This window comes from Pagrus pagrus (assembly GCF_965226575.1).
Source record: "Pagrus pagrus genome assembly, chromosome: 21".
Lineage (NCBI taxonomy): Eukaryota > Metazoa > Chordata > Actinopteri > Spariformes > Sparidae > Pagrus > Pagrus pagrus.
In genome coordinates, this window is record NC_140208.1 from 7,785,667 (window position 1) to 7,812,926 (window position 27,260).

The 27,260-nt window shown below is 42.5% G+C and overlaps 1 protein-coding gene across 2 annotated transcripts; it reads left to right on the forward strand.

Annotated features, from left to right (window-relative positions):
* The first annotated feature begins 309 nt into the window (after positions 1–309).
* Positions 310–27,043, forward strand: LOC311250132 (melanopsin-A-like). 2 transcript variants are annotated; one of them, XM_084341688.1, is made up of 11 exons: positions 310–545; positions 7,638–7,774; positions 8,522–8,655; positions 12,566–12,769; positions 15,242–15,413; positions 15,844–16,005; positions 17,238–17,345; positions 20,113–20,284; positions 20,402–20,593; positions 23,729–23,800; positions 25,313–27,043. In XM_084341688.1, exons 1-11 carry the CDS (start codon positions 414–416, stop codon positions 25,508–25,510), a joined length of 1,683 nt encoding a protein of 560 aa, XP_084197814.1. In that variant the 5' UTR covers positions 310–413; the 3' UTR covers positions 25,511–27,043. The 2 variants fall into 2 exon arrangements, with proteins under 2 accessions (XP_084197814.1, XP_084197815.1); XM_084341689.1 differs by lacking the exon at positions 23,729–23,800.
* The last annotated feature ends 217 nt before the right edge of the window (positions 27,044–27,260 follow it).

Genomic DNA, 27,260 nt, shown 5'->3' on the forward strand with positions numbered 1-27,260 from the left:
AGAGCAGACAATGTGAAGGAAAGGGAGGACAGGACGTACACAAAGGGGGCACTGAGATGACAGGAAACCTGCTCTATTGATTCCCTTGAGTTAAATAAACAAACAGAAAAACTGCCACTTGTGCACGGATGCACAGTCCCATTGACACACTCGGAGGCAGTCCTGGGAGCAGGGGATTGGACGGAGGGAGGGATGGAGAGAGAGAAGAGAGAGAGGGAGAGAGAAGAGAGAGCACCTCATCTCCACCCCTCCACAGCTGCTGTACGACCAGTAGCCCTGTCAGAGTGACACATGAGAGCAGGGCAGCGATGATGAGGGGCCACTTGGACTCGTAGACCACCTCAGAGAGACTCCACACCTCTCCAGTCCACTTCTCTCACACAGCTTTTCATTCACGCACTGTTGGACCGGGAATGGATTCCAGGCTGCTGATTGGATCGGGGATCCCCACGCCGGACCCGACCGCCCGGGCACCCTGGAACATCAGCTCCATCAGCTCCATCAGTCCGCACCGGCTCATGGAGCTGTCTCCGGTCGCCACAGCTGTGAGTACGCGGCTCCCCCCGGCTCCGTGCCACTCTGTTGTGTTTGTTTTTTGTTTTTTTTGCTGGTGGCTGCTTGGAGGAATACCCCCTCGGTGTGAGTGGAGAGTGCGCTGCAGCGATGCGTAACAGCGGCAGGATGGGATCCACAGCAGCAGCGCACATCTGGCAAAACAGCCAAATAAACTGTTTCATGCCTCTGGTTGTTGTTTTCATTCATGAGATTTGAGGAATACAGTATGAGGGGAGGTGTTAGTGAGCGAGGTGTTAACTCTGCATGAATGAATGAATGAATGAATCTCAGCATCCTCTCCTGCGCATCTGCGCCCCGCTCATTCAGCACGGAGCTGAATGAAGGAGCGCGGATCGTTTTTATCTCTGACTGTAGAAAATGGTTGTAGTTTCACCTCTGCTTGCACTTTTTTGTGCATCAGTGCTGCCAAAAATGCCATTCATGTAATTTTTTTCTCTCTTTTGTTCGAGTGTTGCTCATAATTAATTCAATTTGTGGTGAGTTTATGGATTTTTCTTCTCCTGTCAGTGTTCCTGCAACGTTTCAGATGACTTGTAAGTGCTCAGTGGAGACTTTTGTGATGTCATGTTCCACTCAATTGTGTTTACAGACCCATTCGGTCACAATTTGTGCCCTAACATCACAACAACAGACCCTGATCAACATTTCCCTCATGCAATCTGCAGGTTTGCAGTTCAGGAAATTCTGTTTGCAGCCAGGCAGCATAACAACACACCACAGAGTTGGTTACGTGACTTTTAAAAAATTTAAAGGTGTGTAATCGTGCCAGCTCTGACATCACTGCCACATTCCCACTCCTCGAAGATGTGTGGTGACCAGCATGAAGACGTAATCATTACCTTTTCATCTCTCTCTGTCTCCCTCTATGTCTGAGAGTGGGATTAGTTTACGAGTTGCCTTCTGGGAAATGCTTTCCTCCAGATGCTCGGACTGATACAGCAGCGGTGTATCCACCTCTGTACTGTAACGTAAAAACAAAGAGCAGTGCTTTCACTCTGCCCCAGAAGCCCGGACCTTGACTGGGGCGTACTGAGAAACACATGGGTGCACCACCGCTACGGTGAACGTAGCTCAACAAGTATGAATGCTTGAGTTTGGCCCCTGACTTTGAAGTTCAGACCTGCAGGCTTCAGTCTCTTTAGCTCTTGTGGCCCGGCCTTCATGGTGGGAGTTCTGGGAAAGCTGATACTGAAGCAGAGCCCCGGGGGCAGCTTGGACTGAGACAGATGGGATCTTCTACTCGGCTATAAGTGTGGTTTTCATTTAGAAACGCTCTCTATTTCTCTCCAGAGCCCTCTTTTCCTTTTACCACTGTTTGTTGCTTTTTTCCCTCTTAATTTCCCATCAAATCTACATTCTCTGAATAATTTTAAAAAGTCTGGGTTCAATTTAGGCATGCTGATGTGTGAGTGTGTGTTTGTGTGTGTGTGTGATCATGTCCTCTGATCTGCAGTTGATTAGTGTGTCAGCTGGTAAACAAATGGTTGGCCTCTTAGGTCACAGATAACCATTTAGCTGCTGACTTATTGATAAGTTGATTAATGACTTGCTTGTGACGTTGCTGACTCAGTCGCCGGATAATCGGTGGTGCAGTTAGTTAAGCGTTCGTTAGTGCTGTCACAGTAGTAGTTTATCTATTTTTTTTACACCGGCATTCCCAATTAGACTTAAAGGTGGTGTCAGCGACTCCGGAGAAGCTTGTTGACATTTCAATCAAAGGCCAAACAAACAAACACACCCCTCAGAGCTCCTTCAGAAGCTCCGCCTCCCAATTTCATGGCGACGATGCTTGAAAAGCGCCGCAGGGATGGTCTCAACATTCCAGCCTTATCTGGAGTCAAAGAGGTCGTTACCAGGTTCTTCAAGTGGTCATGTGAACAGCATAATGCACTATGCTTGATTGGAGAAAAGCTGTTATCTTATTATGAGAAATCCAATAAACAAACCTTGTTTTTTGCCCAATATTATATTTCATTCAGCGCATGTATACTGTTAATCTTTCATTCTTTTATATCTGCGCATACGTAGAAACGTCAAAGAAACTGGATGTTCGGTCACGTAAACGGGCTCAACATGATATAATATAGTCATCAGATGAACGACACGCAAGAGTAAAAACTTGCGATAATGAGTTGTTTAGATTGTTTGACAAAACTACAATGAAGCTGACAGAAGATAATGCAGTAGGTTTGTAGCTAAGCTAAGCTAACGAGAATGGTCACATTACCTAACATGGCATTCAGGAGCCAGAAAATCCATATCAGAAAGAGATTAGGGATAGTCAGGTGGTTTATTTGTAGGACTTACATGTGGGTGGCCAGGGTTTTAGTCCTGTGAGTCTGTTGCAACTATTTTTGGGAAGTGCATACATATTTTAAGCAAGACTGTGACCCCTTTTCAATCAAAGCAAACCAAGAGCTGGTTCTGGGCTGGTGCTAGTGCTGGTTCAAAGTTGGTTCAAGCTGTGAACATTTTAAGAACCGGTTTGGTTTTCCACGGGCATGAGAGCCACCGCAGAGTCACATCATTCGATCACTGTTTAAGTCTCCAATTCCCCAGCACTGTTAGGAACAACTATGGATTTGTGGATCAAGTGTTGTTCTTGGCTTTCACGTAGCTACATTGGCATCCAAACATGACTGGTCCTTGGTCCACTGTTGCTTGATTAGTGAACATAGTTCAAATCTTTTTATTTGAGTCAGAGCACTCTACACTAGCTTTGTTTTTGTTTTTTTTAATTGCGGTCATAAGCAGTTTTAGTTGGTACTTTGTCACAATAACCCTGGCTCTGAACCAACGCCTGAACTGTCTCGATCGAAAAGTAGTAGATGATCTTTTCCTAAACCTGACGTAACAAAGAACTAGATACCAAATGCAAAGATGGCGCCAATTTAGTCCACTGAGAATGGCTCGCCTGGCACATATTGCAAAAAAGGTTTTCTAGATTCTGGATTTACTTCCTGGGTATGCAGCCCACTGATTGCACGCAGAAGTGTTTCTTTTGCCAGCCCCGCCTACAAGCTCCTGCTCGGTTTATAGACTTTTTATTGTTATGACAATAATCAAAAATTCATTGTAGAAAGAGTCATAATTGAGCTTGTTTGCGGTTTGAGGTGTGCAACAAAACAAACAGTTGACTCTACTTTGTGTCCCGCAACAAAATTAAAAAGGGCACCATACCTGAGTACAAGTTTGCAAAAGAAAGTGATTGTTTATTTATAAATAATACTAAAATTAACCAAAACTATGAGAGGAAGTCTGGGCCAGCCACGCAGTGAGCCATACGATCCAGAACTTCCCTCCATGAACTAAGAAAAGACTACATAAACTAAACTAACAAACAAAGCCACAAAAACAGGACAACCAGACCTCCGTCCTCAAAAGAAAACAAAACACCAACTGAGGACAAAGACAGAGACAATCTAAAACGGTCAGGACTGCTCGATCTGTGGAAGGAGAGAGAGCTCCTTCTCCTCCGGCCTCCCATAAATAAGTAGCAGTGCTAATTGCCTGGTGAGCAACACCTGAGAGAAGGGAAGGAGAACAGAGGAGGAAACACAGAAGGGGGGAGTGCTTAACGCTGTCAAGAGTTATACAGACGTGTCCAGGTCCTAATTATAGACTCATGGGCCAAAAGCAACAGTGTTACCAGGGCGAAAATCTAATATTAATATCAACTTCCTGGAGGGGACAGCTAAGTTACGACATACAGGGCCACACTGACTTCCAAAGTGAAGACCACAAATTGGGCAATTGAATCGAAACATTAAACACATAGTGCTGAATTATGTTCAACTAATTCTCAGTACCAAATGCCGCACTGAATGAAGAAAAGACATCATGTCTGATGTTGAAATGTCGTGATCTGTAACGTGACTTGCTGAAGTTGACAACTGCTTTTGCAACTTGTCGCTTGAGGTGATTGAGCAAGAGTCAACTTGAGGCGTATTGTTCGATCGAAGGTGTAGACAGCGCCCTCTGTTGGAAGCAAGACTCTCTGTAGTCGTCTGCCTAAAGATTCATTATTGATGATTTTGTGGAGATTGTTTTAATATTTTTCGAGGGTGTCGCGGGCAGGAACCAGCCCCCGGGGCTGCATTTTGCCAATGTGTGACCGTCAGAGATATTTGATGTTTTAGGGGGGACAAATCATAAATCCTATTTTTCCAATGATGGGATTTGCACCTATTTGACATCAAACAAAACCCTTTATTCATGTAAACAAGGAAAAACATTTTAGAAACTTATTTTGTTTCACTTTCTCAATTACAATTGGCTCGACAACATTATTTGCACAGCGTGAAACAATAAAACGATATATTGGTATGACATGCTTCTACTGAGAGACGGTAAACAATGAGTAAGGGCGGGTTAAAACCTGATTTACATTAAATGACTAAGAGATGAGAGAAAGGCACCAAAAAAATCCCTTTCTCAGTGAGGTCTGGTTATACTGCCTGGTTACTAGAAAGCTACACAGCGGCCAATCAGAATGTAGCATCCTGAATGCCAATGGTACAATACTGAAATCTCACGTGAAGCTCTTCATTCATTGTTCAAGGCTCGCTTACTGAGTCACATTGCTTGCTCAGTGGCTCTCTGATGAAGCGGCAACGGACCTGTTGCTAAAGAAAGCCCATTTCTTCACTGTAGATGAGCCGTTGCACTGATTTTACGTGCGATACCAGTGTCACTAGAGCTGTTTTTTTGTATTTAGAGGGAAGCCCCTCTGCTGCTTTATTAATAAGTCACGTGTGTTTGCATCATGACCAATAACATTTATATTGCCCGCTCTCCACTGACGAAGGGAAGCTCAGAGATTATAGAGAGACATTTCCACCCACCATTTCCATCTTTAAATCCCACGCAAATGTACTGTGGAGGAGAACCTCCACGCCGCTCACTGCGCCTCTCCTTCCTCCTCACCGTGTGATCGGTGTAATCTGGCCCCCGAGCCGCTAGAGTTCGGAGAGAGAGGGCGAGGAAATGAGGGAAAGCAAGAGGAAGGAAAGGAAGTGATCTGAAGATTGAAGGGACAGAGGGAGCAGACGTGGAAGGGGGAATTAGTAGGGATCGGGAATCAGCGATGAGAGCTGCGATGAGAGAGACAGATCCAGCAAGGGGAAGTGAAGAGGAGGAGGAACCGGACTGGGAGGGAAGGAGACCTTGAGTGCGATCCACCACATCGCAGCTGACGGCGTCAGACTGGAAGTGTGTTTATATTCTGCACACATGCACATGTCACATCTGCATATCACCTTCACTCGCTGCACTTTCAGTAACACATCCCCCGTGACCTTTTCACTCATTTTGCTTACATAACCGCTCCATCGCTCTCACTACACTATTCAGATGTCATCCTTTCAGTCACAGGAGCTTGTGACTCTGCAGAAAAGTAGGATTGCTGAAACAGATGTTGGACACGCACACACACACAAGCAGGTTTCAACGCGACGGCCAGGATTAATAAAAGAAGGCGTGTGTGCTCCGATTTGACACTGAAGGATTTAGCTCAGTGGAAGTAGTCCTGGTGAGTGGCTGGGTGTGTGTGTGTTTGAATGAAACACGGCGACAAAAGGAAAGTGTAAATGCAGGGGAGTGTGTCATGATCTCTGAAAGGAATACTCAAGTAGAGCTATGTGCTCTGAGGTGCAGCCGCTTTCTCAGAGGCTGAATGCTGCCGTGAATTGAAAACCTTCCATTGAGGAGAAGTCAGCTTTTAGGGAGCTACACGTTTGTTTGTTTTTAACATATCAACACTTTAAGCTATATAATCAAACAGTAGTTATTGTTCTGAAATGGGCCATTCTGCATGAGTACCATCACTTTTGGTACTGTGAGGTTTCTTTTGGTGCTAATAGTCTTGTTCGAACATACCGCAAGGAGCTTTTGACTGGTAAAGACCATCAACGAGTAGAAGTGCTTTTTCTATATAGTTATTCTTAATGCCTGCCACCGGCTTTTTTATGGCGGAGGACGAGTCTCACAGCCTGAGGAAAGAAGCTGCTGTGTAGTCTGGTGGTACGACAGCTGAGCAAATGTCTTAAAATAGTCCTGTCACGATTCTCTTAATCCACAATTTGATTGGACTTTTGATTGACGCTAATGATTTGATTCACATCTGGATTTTTAAAAAAAGCCACAGATCATTGGCTTTATGCTCTGACAACACCACCATGACTTTATCCTGGTGGCTACTGCAGGTTAGGGTTAATGACCGCAGAGTTCAACAAAGCAAATTGAACAAATTGCTACGTGAAATAACAGAAACACTGTGCGTCGTGCCTCGTGGCAGCATGATACAAACGAAAAGTGGACCCAGTCCTTTAAACATTGCTCAATAGCTTCACTAGTGGTAAAACATTTCATAATTTACATTTAAGTAAGAGTTTTTCTGCGGCTTCCAAGTATTTCCATTTTGTTCCACTTTGTACTGCACACACACTTGGTTTAACTCTGCTCATGATTGTACCCGTTTAGTTGTATAACTGAAGCTTTTCACACCAAACTGTAATTGATTGATTCCTGAAGGCTTTCAGAGTGTCTTTGTTGCCCACAGATCTATAAAGTTCACTGTCTTCATGACCTTCAGAAACAAAGTAGTTGCTGGAGCATAAAGCATTGATGGGCGCTTTCATCTTCTCTCGGCTCATGAGAAAGAAGAGCTGTTCAGAGTGGCTTCTTATGCACTGGAGGTTACTTCATGTCCCCCTAATGACATTTTAAACTTCAAGCCAGCGCTGCAAAACGATTATTATTGACCTAATTATGTGACTAAATGACCTATTATATTATTGTTTGAATGGAATGTATTTGTAGTTAATAGAGTCGGCTTCAGACTAAGTGGATTTTCTCTCACTCCAGTTGCTGACACGCTTAGGCCGTCACAAGCATCCGATAAAAATCAAATTATAACCATTTATTGTATTTTTTTTCTGGCTCCCTACAGCTCCTGATGTTTTCAAAAAGCATGTGGAAATGTGTTGTGGTAACAAAGTATCATGTTGTTTTGAGTCTAACACCACAAATTAACCCAGTCCTTCCTGTTTTCCTGTTGTTAGGGGTCCACGGTTCCAAGCCACCCATTTCCAACGGTAGACGTCCCGGACCACGCTCACTACACCATCGGTGTTGTCATCCTGGCCGTGGGCATCACAGGCATGCTGGGAAACTTCCTGGTCATGTACGCTTTCTGCAGGTACCTTGTTCGCACTGCTTCAGGTTTTGTATGTATTTCCTAGACTTACGATACATTCTCACTCCCAACAGTCCAGCTAGGTCAGCAGCCTTAATCCTTAATCTAAGACGCTCTTCCTTCCTCTCTGGTGTCAGTTTTGCACTCGCAGGGCTTTGTGGTCAAGTTGGCAATAATGTGTACCATACAAAGTCCAGTTTATAGTTTTCAAAATAAAGTTAATTTGCTGTTATGACATATTCTGACTTTTGGGCTGTTATTAGCATTGTCAAACGGTTGCGGTTTGGTTTGGTTTAGGAGCCAAAACCACTTGGGTTTAGGAAAAATCACTCTCGACTCTTGGTCACAAACGGGATACAAACTCCAGTCCTTGAAGGGAAGGTCCAGCGTATGACTCATGCAACCACCCCAACCAATCTCAGACTCTTTCCTCTGACTTTTCTCGCTCTTTTACACTACTGCAACAGAGTGGGCGCTTCAAGAAGAGACGCTAAAGGGGCATATACAGCGTCAAACTTAGAAGCATGGGGCAACTGATCAGGCTGCTGTATTTTGGAAGTGAGAACGGGCTTTTTATTCACAGTAAATGTCTGGGAAATGTGTTTTTTTAGTGTTAAATAAACTTTCAGTTCAGCGCTGCTCTTTGTATGATAATAATATATGTGATAATGAGATGTCTGATTTATTCATAGTCTGAGTATAATAAGATAACAACAATATTTGTGTGTGTGTGTGTGCGTGTGTGTGCAGGAGCCGGAGCTTGCGGACGCCATCCAATATTTTCATCATTAACCTGGCAGTCACAGACTTCCTCATGTGCTTCACACAGACGCCCATCTTCTTCATCACCAGCATGCACAAGCGATGGATCTTTGGAAAGAAAGGTAACACGTGCACACCGAGTGATGACATTTCAACGTCGTTACATCACATCTTACACTTCTGTTACATTTAGAAGTGCTGCGCAGGTCACCTGACGTAACAACAACATAAACACAGATGTTAGCGGTATACACACTCTTTTACATGCACTAACACGCTTTTAACATTAATGCACGCACTCTCTGAATTCCTCAGGGACCTGCATTGTCTCTCTACCCTTTGAGTGTGACCTACAGTTCAATTACGATTCTGTACACACACATGAACACACACACACATATACACAAACCTGCCCTCCTCTATCACCCTTCTCTGCTACGGTCTAAAAAGCAGCACCAAAGGCTTAGTCCACAGTATCCAAATCCCATCGATCACAAAGAGCAAGCAAGTCTGCATGTCGGTCGTGTGTTTTACATGAGCGCATTGAGAGGGGGTTGCACTAAAGTGTGTATTAGGCAGCGTGCAACCTACTGGGAACAGAGATAGAGAGGTGGTAAAAGAGACTCCGCACTCCACTGATCAAACACTGATAGTCGGAGCGCTGTGTTTTCCTTCAGGAGTTGTCCTGACCTTGATGAAGACAGCCAATCACTGTCAGATCTGCAGCTCTCTGCTCTCAACCGTGGATACCGCTAGAAGACTCTTGCTTTTTCTTCTTCTTCCAACCAACCCCCCAACCACCTCGAAAAAATGTCTTCTTTTTCCCTTCTTCCAATCCCTTTCAGAAGGCAGAGAGAGATGCAGATAATAGGAGAGGTCAAGAGTGAGTCAGGTAGATGGAAAGCAAAAAGAAAAAAAGCCAACTGTGCCTTACCTTTTATTTGTTTTCATTCATTCTGTCTCACACAAATTCATCGAAGCTCCCTGTGAACTCTTTAATCGTGGGGTTCTATTAGTAGCACTGTAGCTCGAGGGGTGGCAAGATAGTCTGTCAGAGTGTGGGTGAAACACTTTGTTCGAGAGGGACCAACCTGGACAATTACTGCAACTAAATGAAAGATATTCATAATCCCTTAAGGATGAATTAATTTAATGAAGCCATCAACTTCAGTTTTTCACACATTTCTAACATTTAAACGTATATGTAACATTTTCACAATAAAATGTTTAAAACCACTACACCTATGTTATATTTTTGTTGAGTTATGTACTTGTATTGTCCAAAACTCCCTCCCTCATTTTATTCAAGGTAACGCTGCGTTTCATTTGGTTGTGTGTTTCCGCTATAACTCCTCGGGAAGCACAAGATGATATGTCGGAGATTGAGGAAATAAAGGGCCGTCCAGTCCAAGAATGATCACTATAAAGATAACTATAATGATAATGTACAAGTACTGTAATGATGAGCATCCACACTGATGATCGATAACGCTCTGTGAACCGTGGCGCCAAGCAGCACGGGGTGCGTGCTTCAGCTGTGTCAGCAGCTTCGGAAAATGGATATTGATGACCTGTTACTGCTGTACATTACATAACAAAGAACCCAGAAGTAAATGGTTTATACATTTGTACGAGTCAACATCAATTAGCCTGCTGATCATCAGAGAGGATATCAGTATAGACAAAACCAACCTCAGAGACCATGAGCCATTTCAAATGTATATGTGATATAACGTTGAATTAAAATTGAAAAAGATGTAAAAGAACCCAACATTTTTCTTTGTTTTTATAGTTATCGTTCTTGGTGTGGACAGCCCTTATGTCAGTGAATACAATACAATAACAATTACGACAACAACTCCCATGATCCCACAATATTTCTCGAGGCCAACAAACTATGTCTTTTGTTTTCATGGTTTTGATTCAGGGATCACGAGCGGCAGAAAATCACATCTTGTGCATTTAAAGTGACGAAGAAGTGGCAGTTCAGGCGTCGTTGTTCTGTATTTCAGAGCAAAACTGACTATGTGACCATGCTCTTATTTTGAAAGGGCTTCGATTAAATCATTCAGTGACACTCAGCCAAGTGTAAAACATTTTGAGTTATTTCAAACACATTTCTGAGCTTCCACTCTGTTGTTTTTTATGTGCAAATTGAACAAGCAAATAAACTCCAGAGTTCGGAAACACACTTCTTAAAAAGGTCGGCTCCTGACAACTCACTGCAGGACTTTATTAAATGACCTTTCCATGTCCGAGTTGTTTTACATATACTTGGTATGTTGACTTGACCACGGTGCAGTGAACTTTGCTGTTGGACAAAATGCTCCAGGACTTTTTTTAATTATTGTTCCTCTGGAGAACATCTGCTGTTCCTCGGGAGCCAATCTGGACTTCATTAGCTTCAGTTAGTTAACATGGGCTGTCAAATACACACAGACAAGCCAGGACGCCGGACGTACAGGCATCATGATTAATATTACATTTCTGTATTTGTTTGAGTTTCTTCACGCATTGCGGCGCACTTCAGATTTTTGTCTTGTGCTCGGACGAATCGGTGCCGTGATTTGATGATGTGTTACTGGGTCGGTGGTAATGACACTCTGGGCCTGAAGGGACGGCAGCTGATAAAGTGATGACTGATTATTTGCATTTTGTGTATTGTGTGTAGTCTATCTGCGTGTGTGTTTGTACATGCTTGTGCATATATCTGCAAGTGTGCATGAGTGTGTGCATGAGATTTCTTCATACATTATGGATGCATTTAGCATAATGTTTGTCTGTAGAGAACATAAAGAGACTTGTTAGAAGTCACTAACACTGGCTGAATGAAAAAGCATGTCAGCATAATAGTTTATAAACATACAGTAAGTATGTTCAACATGCATTAAAAATTTAAACACTCATAAGAATATTTAAATATTTGAACACTCATAGTGTATGCTGTTTGTATATGCATCAGTTTCTCAATTATTCACAATCTTTCCCCCCCATATTTGTCCTCAGTCACCCATCCATCCATCTTTGATCATTCTTTCATTCATTATTAGTTTCAGTCAATCCTTTAGAGATCATTGCCGGGCGACTTTCATTACAATGACATCGAGTCGATTCAAAAACAAAGAGAGGGTAAAACAGAAGAGATACTGACAGATGAAGGCAATGGCGTTCTAAAAGTAATTTAAAAAAAGTATTAAAATGTTCTGATCAGGAAAATATTTGAAGGGTCAGGGTGACTTATGTCATTATACAACACAGGGTTGCATAACGATAGAAAAGTTTGTAACTCCTTCATGCTACACAAACATAGAGCATATATACAGTTATTTTTACACATGCTAAATACATCTAGGAACAAATCATGATGTGCATTTATTGTTGGCAGCTTCACTGTCCATCTGCATGTGAGCATCAAGCATCAATGACGTAAACACAAAGTCCTCCTATCCTCATCTTGCTGCAGTCCCGCACTGTCGGTCCTGAAAACGGTCCACCGATTGAGTGCAACATCTCAATCTGGGATAATGTGGTGGAACCAGGTCTCTATAAAGATGTAGGCACAACAGTCTCAGAGTGCAAGCATCAAGCATCAGTGACATAAACACACAGTCCAGCTTTCCTAATCCCACTGTAGTCCTGCACTCTTTCGGCTCATAACACCATCCGTCCGTCGAGTGCAATATCTCAATCCGGGATGTTGAGGTGGAGACAGGTCTCTGTACAATGATCTTAAAAGTGATAATGGAGCATTTGTGTAACAGATGTATTCTCGCTAATATGTTGTTAACAAAGCATATAATAGATCTGATAGAGAGATGGTCATCAGACAAAACAGCCCTGAAATATCAACGTGTCCAAAACTGCCAACAAAACTGAGTTGTACTTTTAGAAACAAAATCAACTAAAGTATTTCCAGCTGTTGTTAAAGAGCTGTAGGATCCACTGTTTACAATGCATTTATCCCGATCGCCACAGTCTTGTAAACTAATATGTTCGCTCTCTCCTTTACTTCCCTCACCTCTCCTCTTCCAGGTTGTGAGTTGTACGCCTTCTGCGGAGCGCTGTTCGGTATCTGCAGCATGATGACACTAATGGTGATTGCAGTGGACCGGTACGTGGTCATCACCAGGCCTCTGGCCTCCCTAGGGGTGATGTCTCGCAGGAAAGCCCTGAGCATTTTGGCTGCTGCCTGGGTCTACTCCATGGGCTGGAGCCTGCCCCCCTTCTTTGGCTGGAGTGAGTACAGCTGGGACCCGGTAGCTGAGTCATTATCGATCAGCGTGATTCCTCTGAGGGATTCAGTTTGTTGAGCATTGTCTTAGTACTTCTCTCTGGCTGCTTTTATTTGTGTCAGCGTGCCAAATTCCTGCTGAAAGTTGCCAAATAGATCCGACTTCGCCTTTTGTCAAACTGCCAAATTTAATATAAGAAATATTTAATGTACATTCAGTTATCAGAAGACAGATCACCTCATGTTTACCTGCAGCTGTCATTACAACAGCCCAACAAAAACAGATGATGAGGTTGTGTCCTTTGTTGTATGCCTTCCCAACTAAGACTGTATGCTGGTGTTAACAAGTCAGCATCTATTAGCTTAGTAAAACTTTGTTTTACTTTTGTCACCATCAGACTGATCTCATAAGCAGATGAATTCACAGATGTTGTGTCTGCTTGTGATGTAGCATGCAGACAGAGAACAATAAGGGACCGACCATAGACCCCTGGGGAACTCCACGGGTCAGAATGAGAGAAGAAAGTTAAATTTTTTGAGTTATATAAACAATTTAACTGAGCCTGAGATGCCAAACCCATGGTCAATAAATGGGCTCTGCAGTATATTATGAATGATGTACATGTACATTAAATATAGAGGTAATACAACTAATCTGTATTTAAATATATTTCTTGCATGTTTATATAATATGGGTTGTTCCATGTTAACTCAACCAAAATCCAGAACTTTTCCCGGTTTCATTCACAGTAAAAAAACAAAAAGTGGGTTTTTCATCTCTCAAGCTCTGTTTAGCAAAATTTGTGTCACATCTAGATGTGATTGAACAAATTCTTCATTTGGGTAAAAAAAAACTTCCTGTTCTTAATTTGATTACTGTAACCATTCAGCAACAGAACTGAATACATGTTACCAAGTTTCCTAAGGGTCTCTTGGATGTTCGGGACAAATTTCAACCAAATCCAGTGAAAAATAAGTGATTGATGAAACTTAGAATACTAAAAATGCTAAAATTAAGTTCAGAGGGCCAAACATGAAAAAATCATAACTCAAAAGATGTTTGGAGTGCAGTTATAGGATTTTGAAAGGCCCCATGAATTTAATGGAAGTTACAAAATGATTTTTTTTTTTCAAGAAAATCGATTAAATGAACTGGGAGGCCCTAGGTGGGTTGATATGCAGTGACCCGTATGTGGATTGCTGCAGTATTGAGCCATTAAATGGCCTCTGTCTCTATAATGACTACTACTTTTTGCACAGCCAGTTATTTCACGAGTTTACAAGACATGTTTAGTTTTTCAAACAGAAACTACACGTATCTTTTGGACACATGTTCTGGAAGCCCCTGTGAAAGTGCTGTCACGTTGTATGTTACCCTGTTGCAGTGGCTGTTTTCTGCTAAAAATATTCTCCTGGGGTTCGGAGCCCCCGCTGCCACAACAACTTAACACAACACGCAATAAAAGTGACTTATGGCTTCCTTCCGTGTCTGGAGAAAACGAGAGTGTTTTCCAAAGTCTGCTGCTATTTGATATTTAGTGTATTTGAGCCTGGTTTATGGTGCTGTTATGTGTAAGTCGAGACAAAGTGGTGCCTCTTCATGTGTTTGTGTATTTTCTTTGGTGGCTTTGTGTGAAATGAAGGATGCAGTCCAATATAGAAGAAGCCTGTGGTGTGCATACCAAACACAGCGAGTGTTTGTTTTCACAGTAGAGACAACCAGAGAAAGCTCCAACTGCTTTATCTGATGGATTATGCACGTGTGCCACTGAGGACCCACAGTCATATATTAAAGCCTGAGCTTGACAGGTGCTGTTATACATAAGAGAATCCTGCATTAATTTGTATAATACCATTTTAGTCAAACAATCTGCTTATCAGCAACGCACACAGCTCTAGGATGGCAGTGTCCGTCAGTTAGGCTGATGGTCCAACATAGACTGACCCTGTTCACACCTGGCATTAACATGCATCTCGAGTGACCACTTGTGATTAGATCTCACTTCCTCACTCTTTAAGGAAATAAACACGCACATCCCAGGCACAAACCAGGTCTGAACAGAGCCCTACATTACGGCATAAAACTGCACATCATGTTCATTTAAATAACAGAGTTATATTTTTAAAATATTTGTGCATATTTTATTGGCAGTTTTCTCAATGAATGCCTGTGTTCTTGTTTTTTTTCTTTCTTTATGTTTTTCTATTGAAAAACACTGATGCAAATTCCTCATATGTAAAAACTTGGCAGTAAACCTGATTCTGGTTCTGAGGTTATTTTTTATCAAGACTGCATCCTTTGGAGGACAGAAGGATGAATGTGTTACTATTACAGATGCAAGTGGTTCAAGGTCTTTCAGATAGGGAAGATGCAGTAAATCATAAAATACAAAAGCTGACAGAAAAATAGGTATTGTCAGAGGTATCGACGTCACGGCGTGGGAAGCGACCACTAAAGTGTGACTGTTCTCCCACAGGTGCCTACGTCCCTGAAGGTCTGATGACGTCTTGTTCGTGGGACTACATGACGTTTACCCCTTCTGTCCGCTCCTACACCATGCTTCTCTTCACCTTCGTCTTCTTCATCCCTCTCTTCGTCATCATCTTCAGCTACTGCTGCATCTTCAGAGCCATCCGACACACAACGCGGTTGGTACATGCATAAACACGCGCAGTGTTAAGTCATGCTCCTGTCTTGTTTGCTCTTGCAGCACACACTCCTACGTGCATTGATAAACACACATAGGCGGCTGACACAGTGCCGTGCACGTGTTGATGCTGATGTCTTGCTGATTAACGATGTGTCTGGGCTTTTCTATCGATTTCCACTGATGTCTTGCTCAACCTGAACGCTAATGCTGCCTGGGTGGGCAATGAAGGTGATGAGGAAACTGTGTGCACACACAAGAGGAATAAATGTCTAAATCAATTAGCTGAGCTGTCAAAATCATTTGACTGAAAAGAGAAAGGCAACACTTTATAATAACCGTCATCAATAAATGGAGCATTTTTAAGTTCATTAAACTTTAGTTAACTGTTATTTCAGTGTTAATAATAGCTATGTATCTGTGTGCGACAGAGCGATAACAAAAATCAACTGTGAGGGAACGAGAGACTCCGCGAAGAGGTTCAACAAGATGAGGAGCGAATGGAAGATGGCCAAGATCGCGCTCATCGTCATCCTGCTGTTCGTCATCTCCTGGGCCCCGTACTCCTGTGCGGCCCTCACTGCATTTGCTGGGTAGGTGTGTATGCGTGGGCGCTTTGTCAGCAGAGACTTTTTCTTAAGTGCGATTATGTCAAAACATCTTAATAGGAAATGAAAAGCATGGTTCATAATAATGAAGCAGAACTGGCAGTTTAGGGAGGAAGATGTTATTAAAGCCGCCCTAGTTGAAGGTGATCCGTCTGTCGCTCTGTTATTTAACCAGGCAGGGGTGTGATGGCAGCAAGTTTGGCGAGGCAGGAGAGAACATCCACTGGCTTTTCATTTACTTTGTGCTCAATCTGAATGTACCTTGAAGGATTACCTGCAGTTATATCAACGAAGCTTTAAGCCCCTGCAGGTTGATTATCACACCGGCTTGAAGTGAAAAGCCCCGGCTGCCTGGAAGGTGGGACATTAATCCTACTTCAGAAACATGGAGAGCAAATTCTTATACAGTTTGATGAGGACAGAAAAGTCTCCGCTCTCAGGGCATCCGAGCGAGCAATGAGGACTATGGGAAAGATAACACTTATCATAACAAAGACATACATGAGCATCAGATCCATGGAGCAGATCTTAGTATAACAAGCTGTCATCAATGTTTTTATAATAACAGTGTATCAGATGACAGTGTGAAAAGAGGTCGCTTGTAGTGATTTATTTCACAGAGCTTCTTGATGAGCTCAAGCTCAGCGTTCAGCTGTCCACCCTCTAATTAGGTGTTTCGGTTCGCTCTCACAGTGCTGTTTTCTGTGAAAAGGCTCTACAAACCCACTGTACTCTACCTGTTTTGCACAGTTAGCAAACCAGCTGGTGAACATTATGGATCATTTAGCAGCCAAAGGGCCAGATTGATCCCTCGGGTGTTGGTAGAGAGCTAGAAGAGAGTGGATATTGGACTGAAACATGACTTCAAATGAACATCAGTGTAGCTCAGTACAGAGCAGCTTGTTTCATTGTTTGTTCATAGATAAAACTCTGGATGATCAACAGACGTCATTGTAGTTTTCATGGTTTCACGGTGGAATGTTTCGACTGTCACGTCAAATAGTTTTCAATTCAAGTTGCTCATTTTATGGGATCTTTAACCGACAACACGAACCAACACTGAATGTTAGTGTGACGTGTGCGTCCCACTCCTGTCTCTCCACATTAATCTTGTACAACACACCCAACACTGCCCTCATTACACGAATGTGTCTCATTTCCTCCCCTCATTTTTCTTCCTCTTGCCTCTCTTGCCTGTCCCTGCTCTCCTCTCTCAGGTACGCTGACATGTTGACTCCGTATATGAACTCTGTTCCTGCCGTGATCGCCAAATCATCTGCAATCTACAACCCCATCATATACGCCATAACACATCCCAAATACAGGTAAGAGGCGCACTCAGTGTTTTATTAACAGCAGATTAAATTAACGATGTGGAAATAACAAGTTAAATTTACCATTTATGCAGGATGTTATTGCACTTCGTTAATCCATCTCTCAAATTCAATTTGCTCTCAGTGACTATAATTAGTGGTGAAGTCTATGTTCTACGCAGGTCTACGTCTTTCACCCACTAACAAAGCTCCAGGATGAACATGTAACCACTTTAAATGTGCAGGTATACATAGTTTAGTGACAGCGGGTTGAGAGATTTGAGAGCATCTCTGCAGAGAGACTCATGTCGTCCTTCCTCCATGACCAGAGACCTTGTAGGACACAGGCTACATACCAAAACAAAATGAAAATAGCTAAAGGAGCAATATGTAAGAGGTGGCTACATGTCCAATTCCTACTCAAAGAAAAAAAGGGGGCAGCATCTCACTACGGTAACCACTAACTGCTGCTGTTAGCTAGTTAGCTCCGTTAGCAGTGCAGCAGGCTGTCCGGACTGGGAGACAGGAGCACTGGGGAAGGGCTGACTTTCAACTGCTAGCATAGGGGCTGTGGACAGACTGAGGCTAGCTGGTTAGCATCCTAATATCATTAAGTCATAACTGTTTTTTCTTTACGTTTTGGTGATTTGTAAACAAAATTCTTACATATTGCACCTTTGAATACATGTAATATTTATGACTAATATTAATAATTAAATTGGTATCAGTATTTATTGTCACGCTGAGCGCAACAAAGGTGGACCCAAATGCAAGAGACCGCAGGCGGACGGATCAACGGTTAATCACAGGAACAGCTTAACAGAGCAGCAGGAAAATGGGAAGACACAACAGACAACTCGACAATGACTGAACTAATGACCGGACTTAAATACAAACTAACGAGGGGATGAGGTGCAGGTGGAGAGAGGTGGATAAACACAGGTGAGGGTAATGAGTGGAGAAAACAGCAGAGCAGGGAAGGAGCCGACAGACTGAAAAGAACAATGTGAACATTAAATAACAGTATTTATTAACAGTTTAAATCTTTTCTGCTGGAAATGTTCCTGCTGCTGACGATAAACAGGTTCAGCAGGTCACATCTCAGTAAGACACTCTTGGAATGACCGCAATTATGTGTGAGTGCATGAGTCGATATAATAGGTTGTACACTACAAATACTCGATCGTGCCGCACATTGTGAAGTCAAATACAGAAAAACATTGCAAACAACGTATTGAAAAACATTTTTAAAGATATGATTCAGTGAGACACAGCTGTTTAACAGTCGAATGTGATGGTAACAGTGAGAAGCTCAGAAAAAACTAGATTTAAAAATCAAAACCTGGAGGAGGACTTCTAAAGTAGCTCAGTGAAGTTTCATGTGTTTCTGTTTTTCACTCCTGCAGACATATCTTTGACATATTTGGCTGCCTCCATGGCAATATCAGTTTTCTCCCCGAGTAAATATTGAATTTTATTCTGGTCGGCGGGTGTGTCAAATTCTTGGTATTGCTCTTTTTCTTCTTGCTGTTGGCAGCATTGAGTCGGTTCGCTCTGTGTTGCCAGGTTTGTCTGTGTCTCAAAAGCTGGGCTGCCGTCACTCAGTCGACATCAAATGAATGTCTTCAAGTTTCTAGTTGCTCGTCGGGCTCAAATGATCCGGTCACTTTATAATCTGATGAGCACTTAAATAGAAATTAGGATTTTTTTTTCATTTGCAGTAGTACCTGTGGCATTTTTGTTGCGACGCATGGCTGATGAAGGCACATCAATGACGCAGGACGTTGTAATATACAATCAAATATTGATAGATGATTTTAATTCAGCGCCGATGGTGGAAACAATTTAAGAGACAGCAGCGATGTCGAGGGCGTTCATCCTTTGCTGTCAGGAAAAGTTCTTGTCAGACTCGGCTGTGGTCGTTGCGGTGATGATGATGATTGCAGGCAGTTGTTGTATACTGACCTCGACAGAGGCAGCGCTTTCAGTCTTCTCCTTGTTTACAACGGGCCATGCATTCAGTGCACACTCAAGCTCTTGTATAGAGAAAGAACTCCGGGTACTTGAAGAAGAGTGAACAATCATCAAGCTCGACTGCAATCAACTGGTCGCTTGTGCAAAAACCATCAAAAGCCTGCTGGGTTTGTTCTCCTCCACTCTTGAAGTTATCAGCTGCGCGGTCGATACAAGCTGCATCAACGTCCCGTTTCTGTAAAATATCGAACTTCTGGCTGTTAGCCATTGTTTTCAAAAAGGAGGATGTGTGTGTCGCCGTGTTTCAATCAGTTGAGCCTCTCACTGTACTCGGCACTCACCAGAGACTCTGGTGCTCTGTTCTTCTTCCCCTCTCCTCTCTGTAACGTCACGCAGAAGATATTAATGAAGATAAAGCCACGTTTTTTTTATACCAAAAGTTAAAGACTAATCTCTGAGCTCTCCTCTTGTCAGCAAACAGCTCTAGAAGCTAATTAAAGCCTAAAGCCAGGATAGAAAAAGATGGCGGATGCGGACCAGCGCCCTGTCGAATCACTCGGTTGTCTTTTCTGTAATGTGTTGTGTGTTTTTGCAGCACGTTTTGAAAATGCTGCGTACGTGTTGCCTAATTGATGAAGGCCTTTTCTTTATTTGCAGTAGTCTACAGTGCCTCAGTAGCTCTGCCACAGCTTCTTAAACCAGCTGGCTGCAGAGACCTTTCTCTTTTTTCTTCAGGGAGACACACACTTCTCTATCATTCAATAAAATGTGTTCAATAATGGCTCTGAATATCCCTCTCTCTCAGGTCGGCGATCAGCAAGTATATTCCCTACCTCGGGGTTTTGCTGTGCGTTACCGGCAGAGACCGTTTCAGCAGCAGCAGCTTCCAGTCCACCCGGCGATCAACCCTCACCAGCCAATCAGAGTGCAAAGGCCCCAACAAGCTGCGCAACTCCTCCCTGTCCGAGAGCGAATCAGTGAGTGTGTCTCATATCTAATATGGTATGTCGCTGTCCTGCACTTCCTATGACAAACACCTCGACCTACCAGTTGATGATTTTAGTCTGTTTGTGATTTTTTTTTTTCCTTCTCAGGCTCGCTTCTCAGACGCGGAGGAGGACAGCTCGTCTCGGACGCCCGTCAGTCGTCAGTTATCCTGTGATGTCAAACAGGTGCGCCATACCAGCCAGAGGTCAAAGGTGAGAGGTCACAACATGGGAGAGTTCGACAGAGCTGCCGCCCACAACCCCACAGACCCGGCCATATGTCTCCTCTCGCAGATCACAGTGAGTGTCAGGGTCTGTTTAACGTCAACACACTGTCACTAACATACTTTAATGTGCACGAGTGTGTATTAAAAATACGCAATCTGAAAGTCGGACATTCCTAACTTTATTGCTTCAAGTGTCGGAGTGTCGTGGAGGGCTCACGGTAACTTTACGATGTTTGTGATGCTTCTGTTTTGGCATTACGTCAGGTCTCATCTTAATCCTCTCTTCCTCATTTTAAAAAGTGAAGTCATATTGTTTTGGAGTCCTGTTAAATTCAATAGACGTCATGTTTATGTTCGGTATTGAATGGCAAGTAAGTCCATGAGGTCATGTTAGTTGGAGCCCTCCTAAAATCCAGGCTCTTCACGGTTTTAAAAGCGTGTAATCTGATAAGGTCGCGCTGCTTCGTCCCCTGACACTGTGTGGTTTGATTTTGTGATCCCAGCGTTTTAGCATCACTTGCAGCGCTGCTTTGGAGTCTGGCTAACACTCATTTTTCACCTTTGATGGAAAAATCTTTAAATTTTATACAGATACTAAGTTTTTAGAAAGAATACACAAGCTCCCAAAGAAGGACGACTTTCTAAATGCCACTACCATCTAAACTGGAATAAGATAGTTGATCCATTGAATCTTTATGGAAAATCAAGATTTTTACAACCAGGGATTTCGACTCTCTACTCTCTGTTCAGGTAGTTCTGATGGACTTTAAGGGTTCTCGGTCATCCAGGTTTTGGTATATTTTCAAGAATCAAGAGCAAGTCCAGTAGCCTTTTTGACTTAAGACGTCTAGAAATATATGACAGACTAGAAATGTAGTTTTGGCCGAGCACCGACGTCTCACCTTCATCAGCGAATAGGCACGAAAACGATGCTTAAACATTTGCTTGAAATTGAATTACTAGAATTTTAAAACGCAATACTGTTACCACAATGTTCTGATGAACTTTATTGTTTATTTTGAATTTGATGCCTGCAACACGCCCCCAAAAAGCTGCGAGACGGGCATGTTGCATAACAACGCTCGGTAGGCGCTTGGGAACAATCTGGTCGGCCCACTTCCTCTTTAGCTCGGAGGACATGAGTCAGTGGCATTTCTGGATGTTGCTGATGGCTTACGGCTTTCGCTTTGCATGATAGAGTCTGAACTTGCATTTGTAGACGCAGCAACAAACTGTGCTGACAGTGTACCCATGTAGTAATATCCTTCTTACAGTCATGTCGGTTTGTAATGCAGAGCCACTCGAGGGGTCGAAGGTCGGGGGCATTTCTCTGATGAATGATGATGATATGATTGATTGTAGATGACGAAATCCCTAAATTCCTCCAAAAAATGATGTTCCTAAACTGCTGGACCATTTCACAAAGTGGTGAGCCTTTCAAAGATGATCCCGTCATACTCAATCACGATGCTATCACCTGTTACCAATGAACGAGCTTTCCGCAACATTTCCAGTCTTGCGTTGCAGGAATCAAACTTAAAATAAGACTATATTTACAAAAACCAATGACGTTTATCAGTTAAAACATTGTCTGTCGTTAATCAGTTGAATTTAGGTCAGAACGGATTTGCAGGGTTGTACGAACGTTGCTTCTTGGTGAACGTTTGCAACATTTCTAAGCATCGTTCTGTAAAGTCAGTGGAAAATGACAGGTCAATCTATGTGGGGCAACGGAGCATTTCCGTCTCTCTGTAATCATCTTACTTCACAGAAAAAAACACAAGTAACCCACATGCACACACATGCAAACACACACACACACACACACACACACACACACACACACACACATACAGGCGTACTGCCATGCAGGTCAGGTTCAACGAGGACTCCATTACAGAGGGTCTAAAGACTAATCCAATAATCTGGGTGTTTCAGTCTTAATCCACAGCTTGCATGATGCTGCCCTGTGTTTCAAAGTAGTGTACTTGTTGGCAGTTGAAGTTGGCTGATTGTCGAGGAGTCTCTGACCTCCATCTGCCTCCTTCAGCTTTTAATCGTTGACTAGCTGCTGGTCCTCTTGAAAAAATGCCATTTTAAACCAGGGGTGTAAATGAAGAAATGCAAGAAAATGAAATACCGATGCATTTCCCTTTTTTATTTCTTTACAAAAACTCATTTTTGTACCTCTAAGGTAACTCTGAAGTACTTTTAAAACATGATATTGTAACGTAAATGAGTTTAACAGTTTTTCCTTTTGGGAAATAGAGTCATTTCCTTTCTTGCAGACATTGCTTCATTGTCTGTGTCGAAGGTTCAAACATCCAAGTGACGTCCTTATAATATGAAATGTTTTGCGACACCATTCTTGGACTCACTTCAGCAAAAAGTTGGTATCAGACTCGAGAGACCTGAGTCTGAATAAGTTGGGACGTTGTAGAAAACATCAATAAACAGTAGTGACAATTTGGCTCAGTTGAGGCTGGAGGTTCATTGAATTGACGTCTTTTGGATACGTTACCGCAATCATGTCTGTACACCAACTATGAAGCTACAGACAGACGCTGGTTAGCTTAGCTTAGCATAAAGGCTGGAAACAGGGGGACACAGCTAGCCTAGCACAGTGCAAAGCTAACGCAATCTGTCTGTAAAAGTGTGAAATTGTCAAAAGTTCTGCGCTCGACTGTTTCTCTGCCTTGGATTTACAGCTTGTTGCTTGGCTGTGTGCCCTTGTTTCCAGTATTTATGCTAAGCTAAGCTAACTAGCTGTAGCGTCAAGGGATGTAACAATCTTCTCATGTAACTCTCAGCGAGAAACTGAATAGATGGATTAGAAATGTCAAAATTAAAGGTGCAAGAATTTTCATTGAAAACATTCAAAAATTAACTAAAATCATCTATAAAGTGTGAAGAAATAATAGTTTTGAGGTTGTGATGTCTGTGTTTTGAGTTGTAAATATACCTATTGAAGTTAGCATGCTAACCAGCTACCCCCTGGCCAGTCACGGTGTAGATCTCCTGTGCCAGCAGTGTAAACACTAACACTCCCCCGGTGGTTGTTCCTGGGATAACCCGTGAACTGTGGGAAGAAACAACACGACTCTTTCAAAGAGTAAAAGAATAAATCTCTGTATTTATTAATAGTGTGACCTGGAGGCTTGGTCTGTAACGAACACTAAATGGCTGTGTTTATGTGCGTACTGTTCAGACTCTGACACAGCCTGAAGACATCTCCATGTCGGACATCGGTCTGAAGACAACCAGTCATCTGCCTGCTACTGTAAGAGTCCATCGACCGTTCACCTCTCGCCCTGTGCAGTCGATGTGGCATCATTTTCTTTTTGTTGTCTTTTAAATCAAGAAAATCAACAAATCCCATGAAAAAATGAAATCGACAACATATTCATTGTACTAACAACTATCATCTGTGTGGGGAAAAAGTATAACAACATTATCTGTGTCAGTTCAACCGACTAAGGGTTGAGTTGTAAATACGTCATCACCTCCTTATAGTTGCGTAACAGCAGTGGCTGGAAACGAGGTCGGTTTGAAACCGCAGCTCTTAAGATACATTCCTTCTTTGCTTTAGTCTTTCAAGGGATTTGTTTGTAATAAAAAGTTTTACCATCCTCAACCTTCATCATCTGTCCTGCCCAGATGTTTTAGTCATTTGCATCTAAGGGCTACTTAAAGGGACATGTCACCCATTCTACAGCACTTCTCAACGATCCTTCAACATTTGAAATAGATCGTTGAAAATAACTCTGCATGTCACGTGAAATGGTTGGCATATCTCTTACGTCCTTTCCCTTCTTTCCCCCTGTCCATTCTCATTAATCCAAATCAATTGTACTTTCTGTTCTGTCCAGTTTCATTCATCTGTATTAATCAATACTTCAAGCTGCCATTATCTGTTCATACTTTCACATGCAGACCCCATGTTTCTGCAACCAAAGTGATTGTGTTGTTTGTTTTTGGATGCCTTCCACCGTCAATACAAAGGAGTAAATTGATGTAAAGATTGATTGACCGCTCCCCACAGAAGTTATCGACTGACTGATTGCTCTATTGAGAAGAAAAGAAAAGAATATTGTGCTAAAAATCACCCACCTTCGATAAAGCTGCTCTCGTACAAAGAAAGACTTCCTTTCACAGAAAAATACTTCAGATAGACTTTACCCTACTTTCATTTTTTGGGTTAACTGTTCCTTTTTAGTTCCAAGATTCCTGTGTGATTTCCTTTTTACCAGTTTTTCCACATTCCTACATCTTAACACCGTCTAAGGAACAGTTTAACAAGAGTTAGACGAGATGAATGATACCACCGTCGTGTTCGTCAGCTAAATATTAAGCTAACCGCCTTTTCGCTTAGTCACACATGCACATGCTGTATAACCTCCTGTAATGTCACAGCTTGTGCTTCGTTTAAAATTCAATTGAGTTTAAGCCAAAGCTACAAACATGAGATCCCGGCTGTAATAAAAACAGAAGTGATCTACTATCTAAACATACTCAGCTGGAGAACTTTGCTCCTCGAGTGCAGAGCCATTGATCTCAGAGGGGTCGACCGTGTCATCAGTCAACAACTTCATCAAGGGCACTGTGGGAGAGCCATTCATCAATCCAAACAATCAATGCCTTTGATTTGCTGTGACTGCTTCATGCCTTGCGCTAACAGGTTAAGTGGAGGAGAGTTGTATCGATCCAGATCGCAGCGACAGTTCATACGCTTCAACAGTTATCGGTCACAACACCTGAACATCTCCGCCTCTTCCTCCCTCTGCCGACACAGCTGGAGAACGTGACGGAGGAGTCGGGGCCAAGGACCGCGTGCAAGACGTCGTCCGTCATCGTCACCTCCATATCCAGCCCGTGTATACTGCACAGCCCCCCCGGTTTCCACGGCAAGCTCAAACTGACCAAAACTTACAGCCCGGTTGCGAAGGAGCCCCTGGACATCGCCAGACTGGAGACGACAGCGATACAGTGAGCAGCCGGGCAAAAAGTGCAACAACAGTGTAATCATGTGTGGGTGTGTGTGCATGTGTGTGGGAGTGTGTGTTTCAATATTTTCCTCCATTGTACTTTTTCTGTACCAGCATGCTGTTTGCTACTTAGCGTAACTTAATACCAGAGCATGCCCTTATTATTTGTTTTTTTGCACAACAGTTTGAGTGTGTGAGCGTGAATGCCCAGTAAATCTAAAAAAGTACATGAGCGTACGCGCGTGTACGCTCATGTACTTTTTCTGACATATCATGGTGGTTGGAGATGGTTTACCTCAGAGCCAGAGGCGACGAATTAGCCTTAAAAACACAATACGAAAAGTCTCTTTCTCAAAGGTTGAGTATCCGTCTGATTTTTAATTAATCTTGGTTCAGATTCTTGTCAAAATATTTTGAGTAGAAGAGAAATTACAATCCATTTTCTTACTCTTTGTTGGGTTGAAGGTAAAGTCTTGTTGATCATGCCATACAGCAGTTGAATGTTCACTGTTATGTTTTCGCGGTTCATTTTTCCTGATTCTGGGCCATTAAGACCTCAGCTGTGGACATAAAAACTGTTAATTTGATTTTTTTTTGTCTTTAGGAGCCATATTTTAACACTACATGCATTAATGCAAACCTAGCTTGTAGCGTAGACGGAGGCACAGTAGGTCAATACTTTCTAAAAAGTATGAAGTCGGAACCAATTCTACTTGAGGATGTGAGAATATACTAAAAATACTGCATTAAGCAGTGTTTTTTCCTGGTAGCACCACCGATCCCACTGGGAATAAACACCATAATTTGAAAACAACTTCGAGCTCGCTCAAAGCTAAAAAAACACGTTTCTGAATATGAAACTGTGAGCAGCCCCTCCTACGAGACTTTGTGCACTTTCACTGCACCTTCACGACACGAAATGTCAGAGTCAACGAACGAACATCTGGCTTTTGTGTTTATCGGCTTCGGCTCTGATCAGCTGAAGTAAAAGATGAAGTAAAGGCCTAATTGTACCAGATCTTTGCCAGCTGCCTGGTCGGGACTGTGCAAGTGCAACAATAGAGAAAAGAAAGAAGCGAGACGGCTCACTCCATAGCTACGTCCATCGTCCGAAAAAGAAAAACGATGCGTCTGATTCTGAATGTTTAAGAGTATTTTATAAACAAGTTTATTAAAAAAGTTGCTTTCTAGTGTCCCCTTTTTTCCAGCGCCGTTTGTCATGACGAAGGAGCCAATCGCCTATTTTCAGAAGGTTAAACGTGCTAATTTTTGAGATTTTTTTCCTCAGGAGCTGGTTGATGAAGCCCGAAATGACCAACTTTAACAGGCGGCTAGAAAGAAAACTTCACCGGGATGTTAATGTTGCTTTTGTTTTTACTATAGTAGTTTTTGTTTTTTTTTAGCGTCTGCGTTTCCCAAAACATTGTAATTGTATTCAGGCAGCCCAACACATGTAGATTTTTAAACTTGGGGAATTTTCTATTTTCTTTTGAGTATTTTTGTATTTATTGTTTGAAAAACTAGTGCAATGCGTGAAATGTCTTCTGGGTTGGTGCATTAATTTAAAAATGTAAAAAAAATGAATAATAAAATAATAAAAAATTACCTCTTTACGGCGATGCTGCTGCTCCACAGTTGACTCTGAGATGAATCCCACACGAACTGACATTTTATTTAACTCTTCTCTGGGACGCACTTCTTATGCTGTATATAAGCCAGACTGCTCATTCCAGTCTTTCCGCCCTCTAGTGGTTG

Excerpts from the sequence above, each read along its gene's own strand:
- LOC311250132 (XM_084341688.1), top strand. The coding sequence starts at position 414 with ATGGATTCCAGGCTGCTGATTGGATCGGGGATCCCCACGCCGGACCCG. Across the intron at positions 546-7,637 it reads TGTCTCCGGTCGCCACAGCT|GGGTCCACGGTTCCAAGCCA; the intron begins GTGAGTACGCGG and ends TCCTGTTGTTAG. Across the intron at positions 7,775-8,521 it reads GTCATGTACGCTTTCTGCAG|GAGCCGGAGCTTGCGGACGC; the intron begins GTACCTTGTTCG and ends GTGTGTGTGCAG.